This window comes from Danio rerio, chromosome 16 (assembly GCF_052040795.2).
Source record: "Danio rerio strain M-AB ecotype USA chromosome 16, GRCz13ab, whole genome shotgun sequence".
NCBI classification, from domain to species: Eukaryota; Metazoa; Chordata; class Actinopteri; order Cypriniformes; family Danionidae; genus Danio; species Danio rerio.
Window position 1 is genome coordinate 54668409 of NC_141036.1, and position 27594 is coordinate 54696002.

A 27594-nucleotide genomic window follows, 5' to 3' on the forward strand; every position below is an offset into this window, starting at 1 on the left:
TTCTTTGTTCAAATGCTAATTAGTTTAGGTTTTTTCTGCTTTATATTTTATTTATAAATTCCGGGAATATCACTTTAAAAAAATTTTTTATATGTATGTGTATGCAAATGTATGTATGTTTTATGTATGCATTAGGGTTGGGCAATGTTGATCAATCTGGCATCGAACAATGTCTAATAGACCAATTACCAACCTACGTCACACATGACGTCACACGGGTCCACGGTAGCAAAAAAAGGGCAGGCTGCAATGCAAAATGTTGTTTTGGTCGGTAGGATGCCGAATTCTAGTCTAAAAATAGAAAACGTAACTTTTACCATACACCACACACTGCTTTAATACCGACTGCAGACGTCTTTGGCTAAATGGGAGCTGAATGACGTGAGGAGCTAATTAGAAATGCTGGACTCTGCAGTTCTCATGTCATATCAGGTCAGTTCACGCTATGCTGAATCATGCACATCACTCGTTTTTGATTGCAGAAATGATTTCAGCAAAAACATATGGTGAATTAACAACCCAAGCTCATTCTGGAAACGTAGCCCCGCAGACGTTTCTGGAGACCGCGATTTACGTGGTCGGAGGTGAGTAAGGCCGCGTTTAGTTTTTTTCAAGCGAACGCTGCGGGGCGGTGTGGCGCCGCTCCGCCCCTCCTCTTCGCGCTCGCCGGCCGACGGCTCGCCTCCGAGTGGAGGGCTTTCCCTGTGCAACCAGATTGTCCGCTTAGCTCACAGCGTTGCGTCGGCGGAGCGGAGGCCCCGGAGGCTTTTGCAAGCCGTCGCTCGGGTTTAGGGAAGGAGGAGGAGGAGGAGGAGGAAGAGGAGGGCGGCCGAGTTGGCCGATCCGGCGGCTTTTTGCGCGAGAACGACGCGGGCTCGAACGGCGCGCGCTCTCAAGAGGCGCCCGAGACGCAAAAAAGCGGAAAAAAAAACGCTCGAATACGTACTTCCCGGGACGTAAATCGCGGTCCGCAGAAACGTCCGCGGGGATACGTTTCCACAATGGGCCCAGATTGCAAATTAAACTGCGGACACTGAATGCTAAGAATGAAACGTGAAAGTTACATTTATTAAGGTAAATGTGGTTATATATTCACACATTCATTCAGTAACAACTTGTAACAAACTCCCTATATTGTTTACCACAGCACTTTGAATATTTGGTCTGAAATAACCTGCAAGTGTGACTTGAAAACAACATTAACACTGTTTATTTGACTGTGAACATGTTGTACTTTGATAGTCATTGGCTGCTAATACGATTTCGCTATTTAGAGTTTGCAAATAATACTTTAATGAAATGATATTGTTAAGGAGAAAGTCCGAATGTGCAAATATACAACCGACTATACCTCGTTCACATACCCTGCCGTACAGGTGCCGTTCGCTGTCAGAATGCAGTCGTTTTGCGTGTTGGTGATTAATTATAGAAAAAAATAGAATAGAATAGAGAATTAAAATAGAGTGTTTTTAGAAGGGAAATTAAAAAGTGGTTGTTTAAAAGTTTTTTGATGTGCCGAGTTGATGTTTGCAATCCACTAATGATTTGCTCGTCTATTTTTTACGAATATTCGAGGACCACAATGGAAATAAGCCTGCGGCTTTTTTGTGTATTTTATCCTCGACAGTTTTTAAAATATCTATGACTTAGTCTAACTGGACTTGTTTGTATATTTTTTGGTAAAATTGTCAAATAAAATCAATCAATCTATCAATCAATCAATGGACCTGTCAGATAAACGCCGCTCACTTTAACGTTAATTTTGCTGAATCACTGTGCTTATCACTGGGCGACGAGCTGTTATAATATGCTGAAAGCATTATGTAAATAATATATATAATGTGTAATCAACATATCTTATTTCTAAGACAACAACAAACCCTGCACCGCATCTGATGTGACTCCCTCGCTGTAAATGCTGGCGCTCCCGTTTTTTTCTGCCACCTCCCTGCGCACGCATCCTGAATGTTTACAAACATGGTAATTGGTCTATAAGGTTGCATTATTTAATATTAGGCCATGCATTTACTAACACGAACAAACAATGATCAATACATTTATTACAGTATTTATTCATGTTAGTTAATGTTTATGAAAATACAGTTGTTGATGTAGTAACTAATGTTAACAAGCATGAACTTGGATGTTAATAATGCATTAGTATATGCTGGACTATATGCATAATAAATGCTGTACACGTATTTTTCATGTAAGTAATGCATTAACTAATGAAACCTTATTGTAAAGTGTGACCAATATGTTGTTACAGACTGACCATTGTTGTGGTTGTTGATCTGGAAGTATCCGTCCACAAGCGAGGCTCCGTTGTTGAAGTGTTGGGTCATGTGATCCAGCCAGTTTGCCTCCAGGCTCCAGATGCCGTCGCTCTGCGTTTGCACTCGAAGAGGAACTTTAACAGTGTAGTACTTGAGCTGAGCTGAACGCCGACCCGGGTAATTAAACAGACCGAAGAGCTCGGCTCCTGCACACACAACACACGCACACACTTAATCAAACACACTTAACACAGAGCAATGCTAATCAAGAATGGAGATTAGCAATAATCAGTCAGCTGAAACAGATCGCATATAGAGCAATGGGATGTTTTTACTTGTTGAAACGTTTTATAATATCATAATATATTTAATGCATGTGAGTAAAAGCTTTAACTAACAATGACCCACTGTTGTTCACTTTGTATCACTATTTCTTTTTTTAATGCTAGTTTATTTATATATATATATATATATATATATATATATATATATATATATATATATATATATATATATATATATATATATATATATATATAATGTAAAAAGTAGTAAAAAATATATTTTTTTTTTCATATTAGCTCAAGTCCATTAAATAATAAACCCAACATACACTTTTAGTAATTTAGTATTAACAATTTAATAACTTTATCTATTAATTTTTAAATTAATTCAGTTGAGTTAAACTTTTAGTAATTTATTTGTTTTTAAAGTATAGATTTATATATTATTAAGAGTTTATTTATTTTCTAAATAATATAGTTTATTTTAATATAGTTAAGTTCTAAATAATATAGTTTATTTTATTTTTCATTTATTATTTGATTATTATTATTATTATTGTTATATTTATCATCACTATTATTATTATTATCGTCATCATAATTATCATCAACATTTATAATTAATATTGTTATTATTACTAGCATTAGCAATATTATTATTAGCACTATTATTATATTTATCATTAGCATTATTATTATCAACATTTATTGTCGTTTATAATTAATATTAATAATATTAATAAAATTAATAATAATAATAATAATATCATCATAATAATTATCATCATTTATTATTATTATTATTATTATTACTATCATTAGCACTTTTATTATATTTATCATCATCGTCATTTATTATTATTATTATTACGATTATTAGCACTATTTTTATAATTATTATCACTACTATTATTATTACTATCATTAGCACTATTATTATATTTATCATCATCATTTATTATTATTATTACGATTATTAGCACTATTATTATATTTATTATCACTACTACTATCATTAGCACTATTATTATATTTATCATCATCATTTATTATTATTATTATTATTATTATATTTATCATCACTACTATCATTATTATTACTATCATTAGCACTATTATTATTAGCATTATTATAATGATCATCACTATTATTATTAATATCAACAATATTAGTATTATTTTTATTATTATTATTATCATCACTATTATTGGTATGGGTATTATTATTTCAAATTAAAAATCAGTATTATGATTATATTTTCAGTTAACTACAGTATAACCCTATGAGTGCTATTTAATACGAATTTATTCATAATTTTTTAATGATTACACACCTGTTATCTCCAGTCCAATAAATAATTAACCCAAATAACAACAGTGTCCAGATGTAGCTAATAACAATATACAGTATTCTTTAAATAAATAGAAATAAGCAGAGATAAACACGTGTGAGCACAAGACTAAAACCCCAACCATCATAACCCCGCAGTTAATCTGCTCTTGTCAGCAGCTTTATGAGCTCATTTGCGTTGTGAAGTGCGTGATCTTTGGCTGTGGTCCTTCACACTTAATTAATGATCTTGTAGATGAGCTTAACAACTAATTAGCCGCAGTCCTGGTCCGGCGGAGGTGAGTAATTAGGGAAATTAGCTGATGTAGTGACAATCTGAACCAGCATTTAGGAGCATCGCTTCTCCACTATTGACCATCCGCTCGTCTCAATGTTATTTCGTTTGGCTGCGAAACAAAAAATGCTGTTTACGTCTGCCACAGAGAGAAAGAGGGAGAGAGCGCTTAATGGATGACGAGGCTGTAAGATGAATTTGTTTGTGTGCCTGGCTTAAAGCCGCCCTGTTTCGCAGACCTATATTAGAACTAATGGGAAATTGACCGAAGAGATAAATATGGATGCACTTTCGTTGTGGCAGCGATCGTTTTAGACTGCATTGAGTCATTAAGCGAGGCTGACGGGACCTGGAAAAGCAAACCAGAGCCAACCGTCTCAATGGCTTTTACTCGCTGTAAAAATAAATATACAAGTGTTTGTTGTTTTACTTCAGTTCGGGGACATTTCTATATGTAATCCTTACTCTTGTAATGTGCACATAGTACATCTGCGTCACTTTATTACATGCTGTTATTGATTTTAGTTTAGCTCCTTTTGTAAGCAGTGTACATGATGTAAAGTATTTACATCCCCTAATTTATTCATTCATTTTCCTTCGGCTTAGTCCCTTTATATATCCAACCCAGGCTCATTCTGAAAACGTAGTCCCGCGGACATTTCTGGAGACCACGAATTACGTGGCCGGAGGTACGTATGGCTGCATTTCATTTTTGTTTAAGCGAATGCTACGGGGTGGTGTGACGCCGTTCCCTTCCGCGATTGCTGGCTGACCGCTTACCTCGGTGTGGAGGGCTTTCACGCCACAGCCAGTTTGTCCGGTTAGCTCATTGTGTACGTCAGCGGGATTGATGACGCAGAGAGGAGCTGACAACGATGACTGGGATTGAGTCTAGGGAAAGCGGTTCCAGAAAACAGGTAAGACAAAAACAATCCAAAAAATAAAGTGAACGAGTGAACAACAGGCTGAGAATGTGGTCAAATCTGAAAACGTGGTCAAAATCAGATGAGGGCTTTCCTTTTTCTGGACGGTATTTTTTTTGGGGGGGGTGTCAATCGGTAAAACCGCTTGAGCTTAGGGAAGGAGGAAGAGTATGGGTCGGTCGATTCGCTAGTCGCATAGTCGCTCAACAGCGAGTGGGTTTACACGAGAGACATTCGACATGTGAAAAAGCATCGCACGGCAGCCTCTCGCGGATTCGCGAAAACAAAAGCTGCACAAATACTTACCTCCCGGGATGTATTTCGCGGTCTCCAAGAACGTCAACGAGACTACGTTCCCAGAATGAGCCTGGGCTGTAAATATCAGGGTTTGCTACAGCAAAATTAACTGCCAACTTATCCAGCATATGTTTTACGCAGTGGATGCCCTTCTAGCGGCAACCTACTACTGGGAAACACCCATACACACTCATTCATTTACATACACTACAGGCAATTTCGTTTACACAATTCAACTATAGCGCGCATGTGTTTGGGCTGTTGTGGAAACCGGAGTATCCAGTGGAAACCCACGCGAAAACACTAGGAGAACATGCAAACCCCACACAGAAATGCCAACTGACTCAAACCAGTGAGGCGACAGTGCTAACCACTGAGACACTGTGTCACCCCTCCCCTAGTTTAGTACACACTACTGCGCCCAACCTGCGCTGAACTGGGATCAAACTGGCAATTCTTTGCATGGTAGTCAGTTGCTCTAACAATGAGGCTAAAGACCATGACCTGTAGCATCTGTCCCTAGAGCACCTTTGAGGTCAGAAAAATGAGGTTTGCCTGCAAAGCACTTCGCTAGCTGGCCCATGGCTTGAAATTGAGACCGTTTTATTCGCATATGCGACCTCAAAATATATTTGGGAGCATTTGTGCCAGTGCATAAAATTGTATGTCATGCGACCAGTTTTGACAACAAAATGTTCACCACATGCGCGGAATTAGGAGGCATTTACACATTAAGCATCTTTGCACCTAAAAACACCGAACGCAGCAGGTTTAAAACAGTTGACATGTCAACTTGCTGCAGTAAACAAAGCCCGCAATGCTTGTCCCGCCTTCAAGCTCTTCTTATTGGCCCACTGTGCTAGAACAGAACACGAATGGATTAATTAATATCAGCTGTCAATCACTCAGTTCCGATGACAGGGAGCTACAGCCACAAAAAATTTAAAGGTCTGAATACGAGAGAATGAAAACAACACTGACAGATTTAGTTTTAGAAACCACCTAAAGTTACAAGTAATGGCACATCTGATTAGTGATCATGTGCTGAATGTACACTTTTCAAAGAGTGGATAAAAGACATGCAGTGGTTAAAGTCTGCCATGAAAATGACTGAATCATTCACTGTAAAGCCAGTGGGACAAAGTTTTCAGGTTACAGTGTTTGCCACTGTTTGCCATGTTCTAACGTTATTTAATCCTTCATTTATTTGTGCGACTGGTACCACGTTCACTATCGCTAAAGAACACGCATTCACCGAGATGAAGCTAATATTGCAGCTCATGAAAAGACCGTTACTGCTATTAAGATGAGGCAAAATAGTAAGTTATATGTCAATATCATCCATGCAATATCAGACAGCACCCATGAGAACAGCACAGTGATTGATGCTTGATGCTTTTGCTCCATGCGCTTCAAACTTTGCGCCTAGATCATTAAAATAGAGCCCCTTGTTTTCACTAGTTGTTTGAATAACAGAATTGAGAATTTGGGGGCAGAAATGTGTTTCAAAAGTTCACACTTAGCTGATGATTGGTAATAAGCTAGTTTGGCATGCTGTCCCGGGAGAGAGCCCCGAGCTCATGAGAGCCTCGAGCCCGGGGCTCCCTCCCATTGCAGGGCGAGAGGGGAGTTTGAGCTTGGGTAGATCTCGAGAACCCCCCTCCCTCCTGCTGCATGAGGGTTGCTAAGGTGATGCGTTGCTGACAGAATTGAATCAAATTTGGTGCTAATTTGGATTAGTCAATTTACTTAAGTGTCATGTTTTTGGGAGTGTTGGAGGAAACCGGAGGACCCGGGGAAAACCCACGCAAGCACGGGGAGAACATGAACTCCACACGAAAATGCTGACCGTTTGGGTAGATGCCCGAAGCGAGGGCATTTTGCTGTGAGACCGCAGTGCTAGCCACTGGGCCGCCGTGCTGCCCTGTAGACAAAGGAGGAGGCGAAGGGGTGGAAGGGGGGATTCTTCAAGACGAAGATGACTAAAGGTAAGGTGTTTGGTTATTTATACTTGGTTAGGAGTAGTCTGATTGGTGGTTCGTACATTAGCTTGACTCGGGGCCAGCCGTGTCAATCATAAGCACGTGATCCTCTCGAAATTAGTTTATGAATAAACTTCACTTCATTGTAATGCAAGTATATAAATAATTATTAGTAATATTATTTTTGAATGGTATTTATTTCTGTAAAACTACAGTATTTGTTTTTATTACCACATGTATGCTAGCTAATTATTTAATATTAATTAAATTGCTTATTTCTTCCATATAAATAATTATAAAAAATAATTGTAATAAATTAGTTTTGATAAAATAAGGGAGAGATGTGTAATATCACATTTTGGTAACACTTTATTTTGACGGTCCATTTGAGTGTTAGTAGACTGTCTGCTGTTGATACAGCCCCTTCAACAGAGATTTAACTGACTATAAGAAACTTTGCAAGTACATGTCAGCTTACACTAATCCTTACTAATTAATGAGAATTAGTTGGCATGTAGATGCAATGTAACCTAAACTCAACAAACGGACCATCAAAAATAAAGCATGACCCACATTTCCTTCACGCTGCAGCACATATTACTGAAATCCAGCAAATATTAAAGCAACATTTAACTACTGAAATAAAACCAGTCGCCTCTGCATCTTTAAAAAAAAAAAGTCTGATAGATGAAGTGTGAAGAAAGTAATGCTCTTCACACTTGAAAGCCAACGTTTCAGTGACTTTCACTATCAATTCCAGTGGGGTCTGGTAAAGCGTTGGACATTTAGTGGTGAAACAAGCTCACAAATGCCCCGTTCCAGACCTCAGAGCTCTGTGTGATCACTTTTAACCCGCCTGACAAGGTCAAACATGCTGGAATATCTGCAGTTCCCACCACCGACCAACATGACATGTCATCAAATGTTTGCCTAATCCGCATTTGAATTGCATCATATCAACACCCAAACACATCCACAAAAGTCCTGACCTCCGTCTTCGCGGGAGCTGATAACTGTGCACACACTCGGATGTGGTTTGCATCCCAACAGCTGATTAAGAAAGTTACCGCCAGATATAAATACAGAGGGGAAAATAAGTATTGTCGTGTTTTTTCCTGCGAATACTGTTTCTAAAGGAGCTTTTGACATGGAAGTGAACCAGATTTTTGTTAAAACCCAAACAATACAAACATAAAGATAAACAAAATAAATCTGAAAAATGAGTTCTGTGTAATAAAATGTATTTAAAACAATAAATAAAAGGCTTTTTTGGTGATGGCAGGTTAAAGACGTCTCTCATATGAAGAATGAAGTCACATGCATTGCTCAGGTGTGAGTTTTTCACAGACTTCAACAGTGTAAAATTCTCAACCAAGGCTCATTCTGGTAACGTAGCCCCACGAACGTTTCTGAAGACAGTGAAATACGTCCCAGGAGGACGTATTTTATTGCACGCTTTTCCGCGTCTCGAATGCCTCTCGTGAGCTGTTCGCGCCCATGTTATTCTCACGTAAAAAGCCACCGGAGGCTGCTGTCGAGCGACCGTCTGTCTGTCTGACTGACTGACTGAATGACTGAACGATTGACTGGGCGTGGGCCAATCAGCCGACCCAGCCACGCTCCTCCTCCTCCTCCTTCCCTAAACCCAAGCAACGATTTACAAAAGCCGTCCAGAAAAACAAAAGCCCTCATCTGATTTTGACCGCGTTTTCGGATTTCACCACATTCTCGCCCGGTTATAAACTTGCTCGCTTTATTTTTTGGATTCTGTTTTCTGGAACCGTTGATCCCTGGACTCTAACCCTGTCGTCGCCGTGGCTGGCTCCGCCTCCGGGCCTCCGCTCCACCAACGTAACACTACGAGCTAACCGGACAAACTGGTTGCAGCAGGAAAGCCCTCAATATGGAGGTGAGCTGTCAGCCGGCGAGTGCGAAGAGGAGCGGCGTCACACCGCCCTGTATCGTTCGTTTGAAAAAACGAAATGCAGCCATACGTACCTCCGAAAGCGTCCACGGGGCTACGTTTTCAGAATGAGCTTGGTTTGAAAAATCTTGATGGTTCTGTGGATCTTGTCTATCAAATCTGGTCTTTAGTTTCTATTTTCTATTGTATTTAAGTCAGGTGATTGGCTGGGCCATTCTACAGCTTGATGTTTTTTCTCTAAAAGCATTTGAGAGTTTCTTTGGCTGTGTTTTGGATCAGTTTTGCTGATATGTCCACCCTGGTTTCATTTTCATCATGCTAATGTAGATGTTGAACTGAAGCAGCTGATATTCATTTACACTGATGAAGGGTAAAGGGTTGCTGAAGAACTACTGAGAGATTTCATCAGTGTTGAAAATGTCAAAGTATTATACCAGAACCACAAAATTATCGTATTTGGAGGAAAATTATCATACACGAGTCAAACGAAGAGTATACAGATATTATCTAGACAAATAACGTGCAAATTACCACAATACGTAATAAAATAAATTAGGTGTATCTTAGTGGGAAGGTTCGAACTCCACCTCTGAGTCGCTGTCCTGCGTGTATTGCTAAATGTTAAGGGATTCAAATTGGATGCTGTCATGGACACAACATAGTGCTGGGTCACTTAAAAGTGGTGCACCCTCCCAAATTTTTTTTACAACTCTGAGGTGTGCATGAGCCCATTCAGAGTATCTGTAATGAGCCGATTTCATGACTTTTTTTTTTAATGAGATTTACCTGTGGAAAAACACGTTCACATGATGCATTTGAGGGAAAAAACAAGAACATCAAGGGCAAACTCCCCTTTCCTTCTCACCCTCCTTTTCATCATTACTTTTTAAAACATTATTGCTTAAACAATCAACCTCAACCTGAAAACGACTGACTCAACTCACAAGAGAGAGCTATTCTCCATGTTGATTGGCTGAGAAAATGTAACGGAAGATGAGATAGAAAGCGTGTTTATCTCCACGTTCGTAGCAGACAAAAGATGCAGCTAGATTAAGTACAGAAGCCCTAAGTTTACAATGAAATTCATTTTACGTGCTATAAAATTCTGAAATTATCGTACATTATAGGATTTTATTCTTTATTGATCGTACATTGTACAGTACAGAGGTCGAAATTATCGTACAAATATGATAATTATCGTAAGTCTGGCAACACTGGATTTCAGCTGCTGTCTGGGCTTTCACTGCCTTTCCCTTTCTTCATGTGTACTTTTTCCCTGCATCATTTCATTTCACTTTTTGTTTCACTTGTAAACTAATTAGATTTGTTATTTCTGCATGTATAAATTTCTTTGGTTGTCACCAATATCTGGAGGAAAAAGTCAACGGCACCTTTAGAACGATGCTTTCTGCGAAAAATGGTGATGTGTTCACCACTTATTTTCCCAGCTGTATATACAGAAGGCTATTCAGGTGGAAGAGGGTTACAGGATAGCTTTGTTCATTAGTTTGTGTAAAACATATGCATGCTTTACTGAACCAAATTCACATATTTAATTCAATTGCACATAATTCATTAATCAAACTCATTTAAGCCTTCACTGTTAGGAGGGATGATGAGTGGATTCTGACCTGCAGTAACCTCTGATGGGCTATTGCAACATGCATCTAATCAGTGTAAGTACATATTAGTTAAGGCCATCTAATATATAGTACACTCTAAAAAAATAACTCAAGAGCTCTGTTCAGGGACAGACGAGTCTTCTTTAAGGCCAGCTTCCAGCCTCCACCGCTGAGACTGCAGCTCTGCACAAGACTTTTGGCCAGCGGAAAAATTTAAACGGTCGTGCCCAACAGAGTCTGGTTTCTCTCAAGGTTTTTTTTTCTTCACATGCCTATCGGTGAATTTTTTTTCCCTCTCCGCTGTCGCCTCTAGCTTGCATGGTTCGGGATCGGTAGAGCTGCGCATCGATGAATTTGCTTTTCAGTGTTTGAACTCTCAGTAATGATTTTAAAGCACACAGAACTGAGCTAAACTGAACTGAACTTAAACACTAAAAACTGAACTACTCCATTCCAATTTACTATGACCATTTATGTGAAGCTGCTTTTGACACAATCTACATTGTAAAAGCGCAATACAAATAAAGATGAACTGAATTTAATTTAATTGTTACTATTACATAGTTTAATACATTATTGTGACTTAAAAATTCTAAAATGCTGATTAGATTAAAACTTTTAAGTTGCCAGACTAATTTTATTAAGTTTTTAAAACAGAAAAAATATTAATAAATACATCAATTTACAAATGCGGCTAATTTAAAGGTAAATATATCTGTCAGTTACTTTAAAACAATATTTAACTTGTAGCAACCTAAAGAAATTGGGTTGATAACTCAATTTTTCCACACTAATGAAGTTCAAATTCAAAAGTCAAGTCCACACGCTGATGTTTTTTGTTATTTTTTCATACTGATAATATGGGACAGAACATGTTTTTGTTTTGTAAAACAATGAAAACCTGTGGTTTAATACAAATAAAAAATTAGCAGAAAACAAAAATGTTGTTGTTAAATGTTTTTCTTACAAGCGTGAACAGTAAATTAAAATAAATAAATAAATAAATCAGCTACTGTCACCGACTCGGTCCCAGTCATTCCCCTCGCTGGCCAGCAGAGGCCGCCATCCCCGGATTTCTAAGCATTACATCAGCCCGTTTCTGACTCTGCTTTGCCTTCTGCCTGCCCACGACCCAAGCCTGATACACGGACTCTGATACTCGCTGCCTGCCCTTGATCCAAGCCTGATACACGGACTCTGTATCACGCCGCCTGCCTCTGACCCTTGCCTGGTAAATCCCTCTGTGTCTGTCAGCTGCCAGCCTTGAGACCTTTACTGCTACTATTGATGTGTGTTTGCACCTTCGTGCATATTGTATGTTTAAGTGAGTGATGTAATGCTTAGAAATCCGGGGATGGCGGCCTCTGCTGGCCAGTGAGGGGAATGACTGGGACCGAGTCGGTGACAGCTACTTAATTTATTTGAGGTTCTAAACTTAAAAACATGCAATTAGAAACATAACACTGGATTTGTTTTCAATTTTAATCAAAAAACTTATTGAAACAAATTATTTTTTAAATACTCGACTTATAAATTTGAGTTTTTGCTAGAGAAAAAATGCCTTAGATTTGGCTAACATAATAAAGTTTGTTGTCTGAACCTCATTTTGTTAGATGTTGTCGTAACTTAAATATATTAATGCAAACTGTTGCGTTATTTTTTGTTTTGTTTTGTCTAAACATTATTTTTTTTGAGTGTAGGTCCATGTTTAAAACATAATAAAGGGAATATAATTACAGTTTTTTTGTTGCATCACATCAGATGTTGAGCATTTGTATTATTATTAAATGTCTTTAGGCGACTGTTTAAATACCATAAACTAGTTAATTAGGCTACTTTTATATGTTAATGAGCTGCTACACCTGTGGTTGTCAAAGTTTATATGTACAGCATGAATGAATAAATAATAAAAGTTACTATTTTACTGCACTGATGGTGCTGTTTTTGTTAATAAAACTGGATTTACATCTTGGTCCCAACTCAAGTTCCAGTTACTCTCAGCTCAAGCTACTGTCAAATGTGCATTTCTTCCAGAGACATCTTGTTAATATTGAATGTGCAGCTCAAGAAATCTGCCATCAGCTCCAGAACTTGGTGCAACTTCTCTCAAATGTTAGTCTGGAGTACTGAATATCTCTGTGGACTTCATGTAATATGACATATTGTAATTTCTGTAAGTTATGCTTTGCGTTAGCAGAGCATTTGTCAGTGATAGCGTGGAAATAAGGAGGGAAATGTGCGTAATTGCATTGCAGTTTGCCTGTTCACACATTTTTTTGCTTGGATTATAAGTTTTCAGTAAGATTCTAGTGAAAAAAAAGTTAGTCTGAATTCCAGTTATTTATTTATTAGGGCCAATATAGTGTTTCTATTGGTTTTCTCTTTCTTACTTTTTGTAAATGGGAGTCAATGGCAGCCCTATCAACAGTACATGGGAAAATGGTGAAGTTTGGCACATTTAAAGTGAGTGGTCATCCTTAACAGCAGTCTGACCATTTTTAAGGTCTCTAGAGCAAACTATATTGCACCAGGCCCGTGCAGAGACTGTCAAAAGGGAATGTGCAGGATACATTTTTTGAAGAGCGGGGGGGGTTGTTGTTGTCGCACGCGTACTGAAGAGCGGTGTTGTCGCGCGCGTTCTTATCAGCTGTGTTGTCGCGCGTACTTTAAAGCGGGGGGTTGAGCGCGCGTACTTTAAAGCGGGGGGTTGAGCGCGCGTACTTTAAAGCGGGGGGTTGAGCGCGCGTACTTTAAAGCGGGGGGTTGAGCGCGCGTACTTTAAAGCGGGGGGTTGAGCGTGCGTACTTTAAAGCGGGGGGTTGAGCGCGCGTACTTTAAAGCGGGGGGTTGAGCGCGCGTACTTTAAAGGGGGGGGTTGAGCGCGCGTACTTTAAAGCGGGGGGTTGAGCGCGCGTACTTTAAAGCGGGGGGTTGAGCGCGCGTACTTTAAAGCGGGGGGTTGAGCGCGCGTACTTTAAAGCGGGGGGTTGAGCGCGCGTACTTTAAAGGGGGGGGGTTGAGCGCGCGTACTTTAAAGCGGGGGGTTGAGCGCGCGTACTTTAAAGCGGGGGGTTGAGCGCGCGTACTTTAAAGCGGGGGGTTGAGCGCGCGTACTTTAAAGCGGGGGGTTGAGCGCGCGTACTTTAAAGCGGGGGGTTGAGCGCGCGTACTTTAAAGCGGGGGGTTGAGCGCGCGTACTTTAAAGGGGGGGGTTGAGCGCGCGTACTTTAAAGCGGGGGGTTGAGCGCGCGTACTTTAAAGGGGGGGGTTGAGCGCGCGTACTTTAAAGCGGGGGGTTGAGCGCGCGTACTTTAAAGCGAGGGGTTGAGCGCGCGTACTTTAAAGGGGGGGGTTGAGCGCGCGTACTTTAAAGCGGGGGGTTGAGCGCGCGTACTTTAAAGCGGGGGGTTGAGCGCGCGTACTTTAAAGCGGGGGGTTGAGCGCGCGTACTTTAAAGCGGGGGGTTGAGCGCGCGTACTTTAAAGCGGGGGGTTGAGCGCGCGTACTTTAAAGCGGGGGGTTGAGCGCGCGTACTTTAAAGCGGGGGGTTGAGCGCGCGTACTTTAAAGCGGGGGGTTGAGCGTGCGTACTTTAAAGCGGGGGGTTGAGCGTGCGTACTTTAAAGCGGGGGGTTGAGCGTGCGTACTTTAAAGCGGGGGGTTGAGCGTGCGTACTTTAAAGCGGGGGGTTGAGCGCGCGTACTTTAAAGCGGGGGGTTGAGCGCGCGTACTTTAAAGCGGGGGGTTGAGCGCGCGTACTTTAAAGCGGGGGGTTGAGCGCGCGTACTTTAAAGGGGGGGGTTGAGCGCGCGTACTTTAAAGCGGGGGGTTGAGCGCGCGTACTTTAAAGCGGGGGGTTGAGCGCGCGTACTTTAAAGCGGGGGGTTGAGCGCGCGTACTTTAAAGCGGGGGGTTGAGCGCGCGTACTTTAAAGCGGGGGGTTGAGCGCGCGTACTTTAAAGGGGGGGGTTGAGCGCGCGTACTTTAAAGCGGGGGGTTGAGCGCGCGTACTTTAAAGCGGGGGGTTGAGCGTGCGTACTTTAAAGCGGGGGGTTGAGCGCGCGTACTTTAAAAGGGGGGGGTTGAGCGCGCGTACTTTAAAGCGGGGGGTTGAGCGCGCGTACTTTAAAGCGGGGGGTTGAGCGTGCGTACTTTAAAGCGGGGGGTTGAGCGTGCGTACTTTAAAGCGGGGGGTTGAGCGCGCGTACTTTAAAAGGGGGGGGTTGAGCGCGCGTACTTTAAAGCGGGGGGTTGAGCGCGCGTACTTTAAAGCGGGGGGTTGAGCGTGCGTACTTTAAAGCGGGGGGTTGAGCGCACGTACTTTAAAGCGGGGGGTTGAGCGCGCGTACTTTAAAGCGGGGGGTTGAGCGCGCGTAATCAAGAGCGGTGTTGTCGCGGCGGGAGGGGGTGTGTCGCGTCGCGGGGGCACTTTTTATCATTTTGGAAGGGCACTTTCTATCCAACACTAAAAAGGGCATGTGCACTGCACAGGTTGAGCCCTATGTGTGCACGTGCCTGTATTGCACCACCGTCAGTCCAAACTGATACATCTGACTAATTCATATTGCATTCTCTTGACAAATTAATAAAAATGTTAGGCACAAATTTTCATCTTAAATTCACACAATAGATACAATACTTACTTACTCCCAGATCAATTTATATCGAAGTTGATATCTAGTCACACCATATTGGTGTTTCATAACATCTAGCTTTTTTATGAGGCCCAATGCTCAACCCCCAATCTGGAGGACCAGGACATTCACACATACACTACGGACAATTTCGCTTACCCAGTTCACCTACAGCACATGTCTTTTGGACTGTGGGGGAAACCGGAGCACCCGCAGGAAACCCACACAAACACGGGGAGAAAATGAAAACGGTTCAACTGTCGAACTGTGAGGCGACAGCGCTACCCACTGAGCCACCGTATCGCTCCAATAGAGACAGTAGAGATGATTTTTTACATAATAACCAAAATAAAATATTTTTTTGTTGTTTTTGCTGTGTTTGTAGTTCAAATATTGAACAATTCCTAAATCAACAACTTATGTAAATGTTTTTCGAAATAGTATGTCTAAAACGCATCCGCATTTTTCTCTTAAAAGAAGCTAAAATATTTAGTTAAGTTTGGTAAGTAAAATAAACTTATTTCAAACAATATTCTTTTCCTTAGCCCAGATTATTTTGCAACTTTTAAAGAAAAACTCACCTAATGTTGACTTGCTATCTTTGAAAATAAGACAATATTTTGACTTGGCTAGAAAATGCTTCTTGGTTTAAGACTTTTTAGATATTTGGACTAGAAATTAATTCTAAGTAAGGAGAGCATTTTTGCAGTGTTATTTTTGTGACTTCTATTTTTCTCAGGCCTTTTTTGAATGAATGAAAAGATACTGGCAAATGTACGATTTCATTTACTCACATTTGTCACTTTGCATTGCCAAGTTGGGAGGTGCTCATTTTAGGCCATGCTTGTTTAATGCATCCAAGAACATGATGCATTCAAGTCCACATGTCATATAATTACCAACAGTAGCAGATCCAAAATCAATATTAATTTCTGAACACAAAACTATATTCTTACTTGTCTAAATGGTTGTAGATTTAAGAATTGTTATATATAAATCTCTAAGTAAAAAACACACTTTACGCACACTTTATGCACTGTGTTGTGTGCCAAAATTTATTTTAAGTTTGTTTGTAATAAGAATGGTATATATATATATATATATATATATATATATATATATATATATATGTATATATATATATATATATATATATATATATATATATATATGGTATTTATAATAATAAATAAGTAAATATACTTTCTTATTATGAAAAGATTTTATATTTTTGTGAAAAATAGTGTAACACTTTATAATAGCTACACATTATGAACCATTTATTAAGCATTATCAAATAGTGAATACATGATTTGTTAAGCATTAGCATTGACAAACATTACTAAGCAGTTTATAACTGCAGCTACAAATGCTGTATTCATCACTTATAAGGACATTTAAAGCGAGCTTATATGAGCAACCCAAGTTCATTCTGAAAACGTAGTCGGACGTTAGCCGGAGGTTTGTATGGCTGCATTTTATTTTTTTTAGCAAACGCTACGGGGCGGTGTGAGGCCACTCCTCTTTGCGCTCACTGGCTGACAGCTCACCTCCGTGTTGGGTTTAGGGAATGAGGAGGAGGAGGGTGGGTTGGCCGAGTCAATCATTCAGTCAATCAGAAAGACGGTCACTCGACAGCGGCCTCCGGCGGGAGGAAACGTCCGCGGGACTATGTTTCGAGAATGAGCCTGGGTTGTATAAGAGATGCAGAGAGGAGTTGACCGTGACGACCAGGTTCGAGTCCGGGGAAGATCGGTTCCAGAAATCAGATAAGACTAAAACAGAATCCAAAAAATAAAATTAATAAGTGAACTACAGAGTGAGAATGTGGTAAAATCCGAAAATGTGGTAAAAATCAGACGAGGGCTTTTCTTTTTCTGGTCGGCTTTTGTAAATCATTGGTTGGGTTTAGGGAGGTAAGTGGGTGGGTGGGTCAATTGGTAAAATTGGTTGGGTTTGGGGAAGGAAGAGGGTGGGTCAGTCGATTGGCCGGTTGCCCAATCAATCATTCAGTCGGTCGACAGCGGCCTCTGGTGGGTTTAAGTGAGAACAGCACTCGCAAGAGACATTTGAGGTACGAAAAAGCCCACACAGCGGCCTCTCAGGGATTCACAAAAACAGCAAAAATACGTACATCCCGGGATGTATTCTGTGGTCTCCAGAAACGTCCACAGGACTACGTTTTGAAAATGAGCCGGTGTTGAAAGTATAAATGCAAGACTACGCACAAACCAGGTGCCATGGGTCACGTTGATCACTTGATGCAGAAGTACAAATCAGCCTTTTCCCGAAGGAAAATGAATGAATAAATATTTGTATAATACTAAGCACAAATCAAATAATTTCATTGCATCGCATACCTGATCAATTCAATTATAAAAAATTATCCGCTAATCATGAATGGTTGTTCAAACTATGATTTCGGGAACCAAACCCCAGCTCTGTTATCACTGAAATAAATGCCCTATCAGTTGGCTCCACTTTCAGCTTAAAACTCTATCTTTTGAAATTAACCCAGAATATCGCCTCTTTAATTTTCATATTAGCAAGTAAATCACTCTGAAATACCGCTGTGTGTGAGATGAACTATCCAAATAATCCTGCTTTTTTTCCTCCTCCTTTCTGAATGCAGGTTTGGCTCAATGGCTTTACAGCTGCACCGCGGGACGTAAAAAACCCTTTTGACAAACGTTCACCTCATCTGAGCTCTGAGCATTTCACACCGCTGACCAATGCCATTATGTTTTATAGATGTTCACCCGGAGCATTAGAGGGATTTGAGCGAGGAATGACTATGTTTATCAGCAGTGGCGATAAGTCATAAAGACGCAGCGCTGTGCCAGAGGACTCCTGGCAGCTGTCATCTGGTGGCTGAATGAGAGAATCTGGTGTAGCGTGAGGCGTGGTAGGAAAATTGCAACACAGGCTCATTGGAGTAAATGTGCCCAGGGCAACCTTTTTTGAGAACCGAGAAATACAGTTGAAGTCAAAATTATTCACCCTCCTGTCAATTTTTTTTTAATTTTCTCAAATGATGTTTAACAGAAGAAGGAATTTTTCACAGTATTTCCAATAATATTTTTTCCTCTGGAGAAAGTCTTATTTGTTTAATTCTGTAAAAATAAAAGCAGTTTAAAATGTTTTATACCACTTTAAGGTCAATATTATTAGCCCCCTTAAGCAAATTGTTTTTGATTGTCTAACAGAACACTCTTATTAAGGCTACGGTCCGGTACCTCTGACTGCATACACACTGTAGGTGTGCAGTTCATAGTCTTTTCTGCTAGTGTGAATGCTGCAATCATAATCTGGAGTGGCTCTAGTTTGATTAGGATGAGTTTGGTGGCAATGTGTGCTTTGAAGGCTGCTGAAGAACCAAACTGCATTTGTTTTAAGATACATAACTGCTCCAGACTTGGAGTTGTCATGAAACCTTTATAATCATGACGTGACACTTCATGAATGTGAATGAAATTTTATGCATGCTTATGACAACTGTTATTAAGTGTCGTTTACTCAGTTATGTTATTTTGATTGCGAACATGACTTTTTTTTGTTATGACAACTCAACATAAACAAATACATCACAATCAGTCTTCATCTATGTCGTGACGACTTGACATTATCAAGACGACATACAATAACTTGTCATAAATCTGTCATAATAAGGTTGTGATGTATTTATGTCAGGTTGTCATAACAAACAATGTTATCTTTGCATCCACAATGGCATAACTGAGCGATTGACACTTGATGTCATGATTATAAAGGCTTCAAGACATTACGTACAGTCTTACGTACACCCAATATTTCTCGGTTCTCAAAAATGTAGCTCTGGGCACGTATCTCCAATGAGCCCGGGCTGGAAAATTGACTGCTGACGATGTCACTTCCACATCCAGATGGAGACTCGGGCTGCCGGCACAGGACTCCCAGCATGCATCATTCACATGGTACAGCGAACTCTGTGCACAATGCCACAGTTTCTGCAGGAAAAAAATGTCTCCCTAGCTAATGTTGGGAATGAGGTTTGCCATCTGGTTACTGGCGGGGAAAAAGAAGGGTGAACAAAGCCTAATCTAGCGCCCGCTGTGTGGGTTTTTGTAAATGCCAAGCCTGCCCAATCTTGTACATCAAAGCATTGCTTGAAAATTCAGTGTGTGCGTTTTTTGGACAAAAAAAAAGGCCAGTGAGATGCTTTCACAGTGTGTGATACTCAGAAGTGACAAATGATTTATGATCTTTCTAGATGTTGTTACCAAGAAAAACAGCTGGCGTTAAGATTGGGTGAATATTATGTTCTTGATATAAAAATTAAGCAAGATTATGAATAATACACTTCATTTGGCTGATGTAGAAACATCCATTACACTATTTCTGCACAAAAGACTCCACCTACATGTGAAATTAGCCCAATACTTAAAAGAATGACAGTATATAAACATACAATTGTCTTCTGTTTGGAAACAAAATGCACAATATATTAATTTCTTAGCATGATTTCTATTCAGTAGTTTGCTGGTATGACAATTTTTTTTTTCGTAAAATATGTCGATGTTATCCTTTTATTTTAACCTTTTATTTCAACCCAGGCTCATTCTGAAAATGTGCCCCTATATACATTTCTGGAGAGCGCCAAATACGTCCCAGAAGCTACGAGTTTTTGCAGTTTTTGTTTCGCGAATTTGCCAGAGGCCGCTGTGTATGCTTTATGAGATCTCAAATTTCTATATTGAGTGCCATTCGTGCTTGCTATTCTCGCGTAAATCCACCAAATGCTGCTGTCGACTGACTGACTGACTGACTGACCGATTGACTGAGTAACTGACCGACCCTTCCTCCTCCCTCCCTAAACCCAACCAATAGTGTTTTCAAAAACACCAATTGACCACCGCCGTGTTTTCAAAAGCAATCCAGAAAAATAAAAACCCTCGCGGCCGCCTGATTTTTACCCTTGTTTTCAGTTCTTACCACATTCCCACCCTGTTATTTATTTGTTTATTTTAATATTTTGTTTTTGTTTAACCTGGTTTCTGGAACCGTTCTTCTCTAGACTCAAACCCTGTCATAGCAGTATTATATTGTAGTTATTGTTTATAGTGTTGTAGCAGTTATTTTCAGAATAAAATGTATTTATTTATATATTTGTCTATGAAATATTGTGTTTTTGATTAAATAAATGCATATAAGCATTATAATATATATATATATATATATATATATATATATATATATATATATATATATATATATATATATATATATATATATATATATATACAAATGTTCCTTTAGTAAAAATAAAACAGGTTAAACGGATAAAGACAAAATAAATACAAACATACAAACAAATAAAATCACAAAAACATTTTCCACCAAAATATTGAGAAGTTATTTTCAGTTTTATTTATTTATCTATCTATCTATCTATCTATCTATCTATCTATCTATCTATCTATCTATCTATCTATCTATCTATCTATCTATCTATCTATCTATCTATCTATCTATCTATCTATCTATCTATCTATCTATCAAATATTGTGTTTTTAATCAAATAAATGCAATGAACTTTTTAGTATTTATCAAAAATGTGAAGATAATAATTATGCTAAAATATGATGTAAGAGTCACCCAGACCTGCCCAGCATTATAATTTGAAACAAAAATTCATCAATTTAAATGGTAACACTTTAGGTCATAATAATTCATGCTATTGACTACTGGTTTATATACAGCTAATTATTAATAAATTGATAATCTAGTAGTGTGAGTTAATGGTTTGTTAACACCGTGAATTGTGATCTAAACTCAAGTGTTACTTTCAAATTATAAGATACTATATTAACAGTTATTATCTAAATAATATGCAGGGAATAAGTCAGTACACACAAAAAAAGGTTTATTGGATTTACTCATTTTTTTAAAGTAACTCATTGCTAAATTGGCTGAATTTCAAAAAACTAGTGTAATGTTCAACTCAATTTGTTTAAGTTCAGCCCATAAAAATAGTTTACAACCACTTACCTTAAAAATGCAGATTCAATAAATCATTTGTTGTTTTCAGTGTAGTTAATAGCTTGAATTGTGACCTAAACTAAAGGGCTATCCTTTAAATTCCTGTAAAATAGTTGTAAACATTGTTTGCTACAAAAAAAAAAAAAAAAGATGATCAACCTACCACTCTTATTGAGGGCCAGCCTGCTGGTTTTCTGGCTTGTGTCTGTGCTTTTGTCCGTGTCGTTGTTGTTGTGTGTCAGTGTTTCAGAGTTTTCATCACCTCCAGCGTCTCCACCAGCTTTCAGAGCTTCACCTCCCTGCTTCTGTTCCTGGTTTTCTGCTCCAGATTCATCCCCCAGCTCCGGGTCCGGCTCCGGCTCTGGCTCCTCCAGGGGACTGGGGCATGGTGTGAGCCCGGAGCCATGCAGCGAGCTGGGGCTGGAGTGCAGGGAAAGTGAGGCCTCCTCTGGTTCTCCAAGCTGCAGTGCATGTGGACGGAGGCCAGCAGGCTCCTGGATAAAGCCCACAAAAATGATGCCCTGATCTGCAGCATCCTGGATCTGCTGGGTGGATGAAGAAACACAGTGGGATTATATACAGTTTTTCACATGTTTGAAAATCTCTTCATAGAAAATCTGTATATTGCAAACAACAACAACAATAATAATGGTAATAAAATTGGTAATAACATAATAATAATAATTACTATTATTATTAAAATTATGCTAATATTGTTAATAATAATAATAATTATAATTATAATAATAGTAATAATAATAATAATTATTATTAATTATTATTATTATTAGTATTATAATTATTGTTATTGTTATTGTTATCATTATTAAATGGTAATAACGTTAAAAATTATTATTCCTATAATTATAACAACATCAATAGTATTAATAAAAATGTAATTATAAATAATATAAAAGTAATAATAATAATAATAGTAATAATAAGAATAGTAATAACAATAACTTGTAATTATAATTGTGATCCTAATCATATTATTATTATTATTATTATTATTATTATTATTATTATTATTATTATTATTATAAAATATAAATTAATACTAATGATGATAATAATAATACTAATAATAACATTTATAATAATAATAATAATTATAATTATAAGTAGTAATAAAAATAATTACAATTAGTATTAATAATAATAATAACAATAAAAATAATAACAACAATCATAATATTACTATAATTGTTATTATTATTATTATTATTATTATTATTATTATTATTATTATTATTATTATCATAACATGGTAATAATAACAATCAAAATATTTTTTACAATATTAACAATAACAACATGAAAATTGTAATTATATTTTTATAAAAGTAATAATAATGATAATAACAATAAAATTTTTTAAAAATAATAAATATTATTATTATTATAATTATTATTATAAAATGGTAATAATACAAAAAATGGTAGTAATGTAATGGTAATAATGATCAAAATGGTTAATAATATAATAGTAATAACAACAATAACAATAGTAATAATAATTGTTATAAAGTGGTAACAATAAAGTGGTCTAGTTATAAAAGTGGTAACAATAAAAATATATAAGTAATAATATAAAAATATTAATAAATTGTAATAATTATAAAAGATTTTTAAATGTATATGTATGCTAAATATATTTATAATTATAAAAGTAATAATCAAAGTATATAAAAGTGGTAATAATAAAACTTAAAATGGTAATTATAATATTATTAATGATAAATGGTAATAATAATAATAATAATAATAATAATAATAATAATAATAATAATAATAATAATATAAATAAAAATAATTAAAATGACTATTAATGTAATAATAAAAATAATGGTAATAATAATTGTAATTATTATTATTAGTATTAGTAATATTATAAAATGGTAATAAAAACAATATATCAATATAATTCTTCATATAACAATAACAATAGTATTAAAAATGCAAATAGTAATGACATTAATAATAAATATTTATTATTATAATTATTATTACTATTATTATTGTTGTTGTTGTTTTTATTATTCTTATAAAAGTGTTAATAATTATAATAATAATAATAATAATAATAATAAATATACAAATTATTATTATTATTATTATTATCATCATCAACATTACCGTGAATTATTTCCCTCATTCTACAATTGTTTCCTTTTTATGTATTTTTATTATTCTTGTATTTTTTATTTTTTATATTATTACCACCATTGATACTGTCTTATAATGTCCTATACTGTCCTATAATGTCTCTTTACTGCCCTCTTGCACATGGTGTCATTCATGTTGTATTTTACTGTATTTTAATGTTCCTTTGCTTATACACTTTCACCCCTACACGTAGTCATGTTGGCACGCACTTCTGCTTTGTCGCTGTTGTTGTTTTTTCATCCATGATTTGTCTCCTGCAATTTGTATCTCTGTTTGCATAAATGAAATCTGAGCCAGTTTAGACCAACATGGTGGTGATTTATCCAGCTCAAACAATGGGATTGTTTACAGTAGCTGACAATAAGGAAAGCCGAGGAGAACTTTAAATCCTTAAGCCATCTTTCCCATGTGCTCTGAGAACAAAACCAGCACGTAAGTAGCAGATACAGCATTAACATACTGTATGAAAAGCCGTCACAGACAGCACAGCGTTTTACATCTGAACACTTTTACTCAATAGAGACACTTTAAATTCATCACACAATGTACGTATAGGACATATACAGTTGAAGGCAATGTTATTAACTGAAATGGTCGCACTTTATATAGATAGTCTGTTTGTTGTATTTACTACATTGCATCTACATGTCAACTAATTCTTATTAGGTAATAAGTAGACTGTTAGGTTGGGGTTTGGGGTTAGTGTAAGTTGACATGTACTTGCAAAGTTTCTTATACGCTTATTTCACGCGTCCGCCATTTTACAGAACCAAAGCGAGGCTGCAGTGGGAAGAAACCCGGAAGTATGACCAGCACTGTAAACATTGCCAACCCAAGCTCATTTGGTACGTACGGACGCGTTTAGTTTTTTTCGAGCGAAAGCTGCGGGGTGGTGTGGCGCCGCTCCGCTCCTCCTCTTCGCGCTCGCCGGCCGACGGCTCGCCTCCGAGTGGAGGGCTTTCCCGATGCAACCAGTTTGTCCACGTAGCTCACAGCATTGCGTCGGCGAAGCAGAGGCCCCGGAGGAGGAGGACCCGGCCGCGGGGACGACGACCGGGATCGAGTCTGGGGAACAGCGGTTCCAGAAATCAGGTAAGATGAAAAACGGAATTCGAAAAATAAGGGCGAGAACGTGGCGGGATCCGAAAACGCAGTCGAAATCGAAGTCGAGGGCTTTTTTTTTTTTCTGGACGGCTTTTGCAAATCGTCGCTCGGGTTTAGGGAAGGAGGAGGAGGAAGAGGAGGGCGGCCGGTTCGGCCGATCCGGCGGCTTTTCGCGCAAGAACGGCACGGGCTTAAACGGCGGATCCGCGAAAACAAAAAACGCTTGAATACGTACTTCCCGGGACGTATCTCGCGGTCTGCAGAAACGTCCGCGGGGCTACGTTTCCACAATGAGCCCGGGTTGAACATTGCAATAACATGCTGTGGACTACAAACCTCCAGCTGTTGCCGAAATTTCAAAATGAAGAATGGTGTAAACATCACTTTAATATCATTCAGTAAGTTTAATTTAAACAATTAAAACCAAATTGGGCATCAAACAACATCACAATCTCGTTAAGAGTAATATGCTCAAGTGTCCTCCTAGGTTCCAGTTTATGGCACTAGTTAAACACCGTGAGGATGCTTTCCTGCTTCAGCCTATGTAACCCGGTGAGTGATAAAACACTGCAGTCCTCTGTAGCACACCCTTGTGTTGTGTGTATTAGTGTTGTCCTGGTACTGAAGTTTTAAAAACATCCATTTCCCGCTAACATTCAAGCGCCGCTGAGTGCGTTCATAAACAGCGCTGATTTACCACAGTGTTTACCATTGTTCATCAGTTTACCGCTCTTCAACCAGTGCAAACACAGATACATGGAGAGTGGAGCGCGAAGCAGCCGTGAAGATCAGTCGACTCATCAAGCAGATCACTCGTCTGTGTTTGTACTCGGTAAACAGCGGAGGGTGAACTGATGACCTTCTCGGCCAATCACAGTCATTTCTGTTGAGCATGTGAACGCAATGGCAAATCAGCGCTGTTTTAAGAAAGCCATCAACAGTGCCTTAAATGTTAGCGGGAAATTGATGGTTTTTCTTTTAATTCAGTATCGTGACAAGTCTAATACAGTGAAATATGTTATTATTAATATGTTCATTACCTCGAGTTTGATGAATGGCATCTAAAACGTGTGTTTGGGAAAGAAAACGTTAGCTAACTAGTGCCATTTCCCTTCACTAATCTGAAATGAGCTCTGATGTCCCTTTTTATTTTCACTATACATTCAGAACAGACCTTCGGGTCACTCTGAAGGTGGTGAAATCATAAATTTGTGTCACTTTCTCTTCACTGATAAGATATACAGCCAGGTACACAACATTGCTATGTAACTCCCAACGATACTTTCGGGTTTCTTCCCACCGCAGCCTCGATCTCGCTTTTAAAAATCAGTCTAGTCAGTTAAATGTCTGTTTAAGGAGCAGTATCAACAGATAGTCTACTAATACTCAAATAGACCATCAAAATAAAGTGTTACCACTGAAATTTGTCACAGTATTTCCAATTATTTTGTTATTTTTGTTCCAAACCACTGTTGTCCAATGACTTGCCTATCCTTAAGCCTTAGAAAAGCACTTTAAGCTGAATACTAGTATCTTGCAAAATAAAAAGTAAACTATTATGTACTGTCATCACAAATAATACAAATTAATTAGTTATTAGAAATTAGTAATTAACCCTTATGTGCTGTTGGGGATGTTTTTATCCAGTCCGGGGTGATTTTGAGTTGTAAATTTGCCATAACTTGTTATGTTTCAGCTAGTGGAACAATTTTTGGCATTAAATCCTATTTGACACATATTTTTGGGAAAATCAATGTTTTTGTTTACTCCCTGTAGTTCTGGAGTTGATGTGAATATTTAGATTTTCTCAGACACTTCAAGGTAAGTGCGCAAAGGTCACTCTCACACACTTACAAACTAGGGGTGTCAAAATCTTGTGTTGTGAGGAAAAATCTAATTATGTATGGAAAGCATCGTCAATGCACTGTGATGCACTGAGATATTGAATTTAACCGAATCAATGGCATGATAATCGTAACCGAACCAAACCATGGGAACCAAGTTCAGGTTCACACCCCTATTACAAACCCACATACAGTGAAAAAAAAAAATATTAAAAATGAGTTCACTGTACTCAAATGGCCTCCACAGTCACCAGCTCTCAATCCAATAGAGCACTTTTGGGATGTTCGCATCATGGATGTGCAGCCGACAAATCTGCAGCAACTGCGTGATACTATCATGTCAATATGGACCAAAATTTCTGAGGAATATTATCAGTACCTTCTTGAATCTATGACACCAAGGATTAAGGCAGTTCTGAAAGAAAAAGGGGGTCCAACCCTGTACTAGTTTTTCTTTTAATTCAGTATCGTGACAAGTCTAATACAGTGAAAGAATATGTTCATTACCTCGAGTTTAATGAATGGCATCTAAAACGTGTGTTTGGGAAAGAAAACGTTAGCTAACTAGTGCCATTTCCCTTCACTAATCTGAAAATGAGCTCGGATATCCCTTTTTATTTTCACTATACATTCAGAACAGACCTTCGGGTCGCTCTGAAGGTGGTGAAATTATAAATTTGTGTCACTTTCTCTTAACTGATAAGATCTACAGCCAGGTACACAACATTCCTATGTAACTCCCAACGATACTTTCGTGTGTCTTCCCACCGCAGCCTCGAAAAAATTATTAAAAATGAGTTCACTGTACTCAAATGGCCTCCACAGTCACCAGCTCTCAATCCAATAGAGCACTTTTGGGATGTTCGCATCATGGATGTGCAGCCGACAAATCT

The 27594-nt window shown here is 38.2% G+C and overlaps 1 protein-coding gene across 13 annotated transcripts in view; it reads right to left on the reverse strand.

The window, feature by feature from the left end:
• The window catches only part of rftn1b (raftlin, lipid raft linker 1b), a 400288-nt gene that overhangs the window by 60663 nt on the left and 312031 nt on the right, over positions 1-27594 (reverse strand). For 7 of the 13 annotated variants that reach the window (XR_015512123.2, XR_015512125.1, XR_015512122.1 and 4 more), the window contains 2 exons: positions 21748-22129; positions 2276-2482 (listed from right to left, as the gene is read on the reverse strand). Coding sequence is in view for 8 of the 13 variants with exons in the window: in XM_087288116.1 (XP_087144242.1) it covers positions 2276-2482; positions 21748-22129 (589 nt within the window). In the remaining 5 variants the exon portion in view is untranslated. The remainder of the gene's footprint in view (positions 1-2275; positions 2483-21747; positions 22130-27594) is intronic. The other 6 variants (XR_015512126.2, XR_015512124.2, XM_087288120.1 and 3 more) reach the window with 1 other exon arrangement.